The following is a 4,515-nucleotide window of genomic DNA, read 5'->3' as shown; positions in this document are numbered from 1 at the left end:
AACCACTCCAGATGACAGCACCGGCATGGACAGGTCAAACAAATTTGACATGGATTTGGTTGAAATCTGCTGAATATTGATGTCCAGTGCCATTTAAGATGCTGTAGGTTATCCCAACCCAGCAGTTGGAAACTGGTGGCAGATGCTAGGGAAGCTTGTTTCATCCTTCTTGTCTCTGGATGGGGCAGAGATGCTCCTGAGATCCCTTCAAGGAGGGGCCTGGATAAAATATGGTCATGTAGAGAAAATCTGTAAGGAAATCTTGTAGTCTGGGGAGTCTGGGAATAATTACTGCAGGCCACAGTGCAGTCATAGAAATGCTTCTGGAGAAAGCTCCAGGCATGGCTAAACTGAGTTCATTGTACCCAAAGAAAGTGTTTTTAGCATACTTAATTGCCAGAACGCTCATGTCAGCAGTTACGTCAGTCACATAAAAACACAGAATGATTGCATAGCAGCAGAAATCACACTTTTTCTTTGGTTTGTATCGGCCAACACTTTTGTTATATAGAACTTAAATTCCAGTAAGCTGTGCTTTATTCACAGGACCAGTAAAACATAAATTCTGTAATAAAACCATTACAAAATACAGCTTTTTAAAATCCTCCATGTGACAGATATGAGCATATGCAAGACACTGACTAGGTTTTTCTCATTTTTTCTTTTGAAAATATAATAAAAAGACTTTTCCTTTCTTGCTTGAGTAATGCCTGGCCAACCTTTCACTCTTGAGTCCTCTCTAAGCATCATCCCAGCACTTTCTCAGAAGTTTTTTGCATCATCATGGCTGCAGCAGCATTACCTGGGGTAGGCAGCACTAACAACATGGCCCTGAGGCTCCAGGGGCCCTTGGTTGACACTTTGGCATTTTGAGAAAGGGAAACGCTCCAGGAGAAGGGGAGGAAGCAGCACCCAGAGACTGTGTCATAGAAATAGTAATTTATTTTCTTTTCCTTGCATAAGGACTTGCTGCAGGCCTGCTACTGCTGACTGTGGTGAGGCCTCTTGCCACAATGGGTGCTGTCTGAGGACCCAGAGCTCCTCCTCTTTCGGAGATGCCGGGATGTGGCGGGTGAGTGGTCCCTGCCCTGGCCAGAAGCAGAGGGGCTCTGGCTGCTCTCCTGGGCAGAGGGACCTGCAGCTGCTGTCATCTCCCCCTGCTCCTCCTGGGGCTGCGGCTGCTGTGCAGGAGTGGACTCAGATGGGGGGCAGCTGGGTTGCCCCTCAGTGGCAGCCTCCAATGTGCCGGCTTCCTCCTCCATGCTGGAATCTGTGATGCCACTGTTGGGGGCCTGGCTGAGGGTAGGACTAGCCCCCTGAGAATCAGTGGGGCTGGAGCTGGCCACAGGGATCTCATTCTCCTCCCTGGCAGAACGGGAGTGCCGAAGCCTTCGGACCTCCTCGCTGCACTGGGTCGCAATGATATTGAGGATGCCGTGGACCAGTGGTGCAGTGTATTGCTGGAGACGAGGCTCCAGTCTTTGGATCAAGACCTCCCTGTCTGGACCGTAGACACAGAGGGTGAGCAGGATGCCACTTTCTGCACTCTTTACCTGCCACCACTCACCCCCATATATCATCTCCAGCCCCTGGCACAGCCAGGGCCGCACAGGGTCCAGGAGGTTCCGCCGCCTTCGGAAAAGTTCCGCCCAGAGCTCAGGCAGGATGCCACCCACAGCCTCTGGCCCTGCAGCATCCTGTTCAGTGGGGGCTGTTATCCCCTGTGGAGAAGAGGCAGGGGATGCTGGAAGGCCATGGGGGTTGTTTTCAGCCAGGCCTCCAGCAGATTCTCCTGCCTGGCTGTTGGTTGCTGGTGACTCTCTGGGAGGTGTGATGACACAGTGTAGGTAGTTGTCTCCTCCATGGTCAGAAAACTTGACAGTCAAGATGGATCTTCTGCAGAGTGGGCAGGCAGGATTTCTTTCTGCCCAACGTAGGATGCAGCCCAGGCAGAACCGGTGGCCACAGGGCATCGCGTGAGCAACATCATCTGGAGCATCACAGCAGATAGGGCAGCTCCACTCCTTCCCTGTGGCCATGTCTGCTTGTTACCACAGGCTGGCCCAGGCTCTGACAGCATCTGAGTTTGTAGAGTGAGGGATGCGATGTCACAATCTATCTCCACTGCCAGGATTATGATCATTACTAGGATTATTAGGATTACTATCACCTCCACCACCCAGTGATGTCACAGTGGGATGTCCAACCCCTGCAGCTCTTGGGAAAACACTGCAAGTGGAGGTTGTCCTCTACAAGAGTCTCTGCTGCCCCCAAAGAGAGAAAGGCACCACCAAACTATGAGATCTGAGTTACTGGATACATGGCTGTGGAAAAATAACGAGGTTGCAAGTTGGTCCGTCACCAAACATCAGAAATTCGGCACATGAGTGTGCAGGAAACCAGGAAAAGTTTCGGACAGCACTGTGAGGAATGGTTGAATTTCATAACCTGTGAAGGAGAGTTTTCCAAGAGGTGGCCAAAATGCACAGGTAACCTGGAGTGGAACACCAGAGACATGTTGGGAAGGGGAGTCTTGCAAGAGAAGAGCACCAATATAGTTATATTTGCAAAATCATAAAAGTTTGACATTGCCTTAATAAATGTTGTTCCCAAATCTGAAACCATATGAATTCATGTTGGATGCACTGGAGAAAAGGGCCATTGGAGCGGAGTTGTTTATTTTGGTCGGATGCAGGATTGAAGAAAGTGAAGTGCAAGGGCATCAGGATAGAAAGAGAAGACAGAACCAAGACCTTTGGTGACTGTCATGATAAACCAATGGCAAGCAGAAGACAAGGGTGAGAAGAGAGAGTGGAAAGTGGTGCTGCAGTAGCCCCAGACATGCGTACAGAGGCACAACAGAAGGCAGGGACAGACATCACTGAGTAGAGAAGGGTGGTGTCACAGAGTGGTGGACTGTGACACTCCAAAGCCTGGCTCTCCAGGAATACTGACCTGTCTGGTGTTCTCTGCTGCTGGTCCTCCTCAGAAACTACATCTATGAAGCCTCTTGTGCTTAGCCCAGCCTTCAGCAAGGATAAGAATTCTCTGAACTTCTCATTCTTCAACTTCTCTTCTTCAATATAAAAAGAGATTTTCTAAAGGGACAGATCAAATAATAAACAATTACTCCTATTTATTTAGAAAAGCATACTTTTAAAAAAATGGTCAATGTGTTTTTATATTCCATGCTTATTGCTTTGATACAAAAGCACCACATACCATCTTATGTATTGGATCCTCCCAATCTGTGAGTAGCAGAGATAATCAACTTACACACATAAAGTGACTCTCATTCATCAGCAGAAAAGACACAGAGCTGCAAAAATGAGGATGCAAATGATTACCCTGCCAGTGGAGGGGATCTCATGCAGCCTTTCTGTACCCTGGCCTGTATAAAAAGAAGGGTCTTCAGCCAGATGAGGGATGTGATTCTGCCCGGTTACCTCAGCAAACTACATTTTTCCCTAAGGCATTGGGCAGAAATCGTGTAAGGCATTGCCAGGGCTTTCCTTTTCTTGCTTGAGGAATGCCTGGTCAGCCTTTCACTCATGACTCCTCTCTCAGCATCACCCCATTCCTTTCTCAGAAGCAATTCATGATGTGGAGAACTATGGGAGATGGGACAGCTCCACTCCTGTTTGTTGTGGCACACTGGGAAGAATTGAGAGCAAAGAGCTTCTCCTCCTTGTTGGTGTCACACGTGCAAGAAATGTCCAAACTCTCAGAAGGACACTTTCCTGGCTCCTGGAGACCCAAATTCACCCCACATCGATCCCCATGGAGTTATTTCTTTGCACAGCTCATCTGTGCTTCTACAAGCATCCTGTGGTACCCAGCTGCCTGAACCAGGAGAAAACACTAATGGGGAAACCGAGGCGATGGCTCTGGGATGGGCACTGGTAGCTGACAGCAGCCCCCAGTGCACCATGCAGCACTAGGGTAATCCTTGATCAATCATCCAGACCCCACAGGCACTATTTGTAGGAGTCCAGGAGGCCGATTGCAAGGCTGGGAACACTCATCTTCATTGTTGTTGGAGGTTAATTTCAGTGAAGTTTGAAATGTGTCATGTTATACTGGAAAGGTCTCTGAACCTCTTTATTCTTAAAGAAAACTTGTTCTCTGGTCTGAAGTACTTGATGCTAAGGTTGTTCAGAGATCTTGTTTGAGAAGTGGCTTTTCCCTCTTCATGTGTGAATTCAAAGCCAAAATATTTTTTCTTATTTTTTTAATTATGAAATAAAAAAGAGTTTTAATAGTGATCTATAAACATTCAGATTTTGCTGTATAAAATCACTAAGAGGACTGCAGATCTCCAAATGCTAAGCATCAGCCTAAATCCAGAGAAGCTGTAGATGCACTTTTAATTTTTTTGCCCAGGTTTTTACTAGTTCTGGACATGATGGAGGAATGTCCAGACTCGAGATTAGCTGAGTGTTTTTCACTCTAATTGTTTAAAAAGCTGAGCTGCAGTGCTGTGATCACCCGCTGTGGTTATTGCCATGTTACCTC

The 4,515-nt window shown here is 47.6% G+C and overlaps 1 protein-coding gene across 1 annotated transcript; it reads right to left on the bottom strand.

Moving 5' to 3' along the window:
• Positions 1 to 942: 942 nt before the first annotated feature.
• LOC114073789 lies at positions 943 to 2,117 on the bottom strand. Its single transcript, XM_027911621.1, has one exon. It carries the CDS (start codon positions 2,037 to 2,039, stop codon positions 981 to 983), a length of 1,059 nt encoding a protein of 352 aa, XP_027767422.1. The 5' UTR covers positions 2,040 to 2,117; the 3' UTR covers positions 943 to 980.
• Positions 2,118 to 4,515: the final 2,398 nt, after the last annotated feature.

The sequence above is a fragment of the Empidonax traillii genome, unplaced genomic scaffold, assembly GCF_003031625.1.
Source record: "Empidonax traillii isolate 1590-97213 ecotype Southwest subspecies unplaced genomic scaffold, ASM303162v1 scaffold4:size3804566, whole genome shotgun sequence".
NCBI lineage: Eukaryota > Metazoa > Chordata > Aves > Passeriformes > Tyrannidae > Empidonax > Empidonax traillii.
This window is presented reverse-complemented; position numbering and strand designations above follow the sequence as displayed.

Excerpts from the sequence above, each read along its gene's own strand:
- LOC114073789 (XM_027911621.1), bottom strand. The coding sequence starts at position 2,039 with ATGGCCACAGGGAAGGAGTGGAGCTGCCCTATCTGCTGTGATGCTCCA.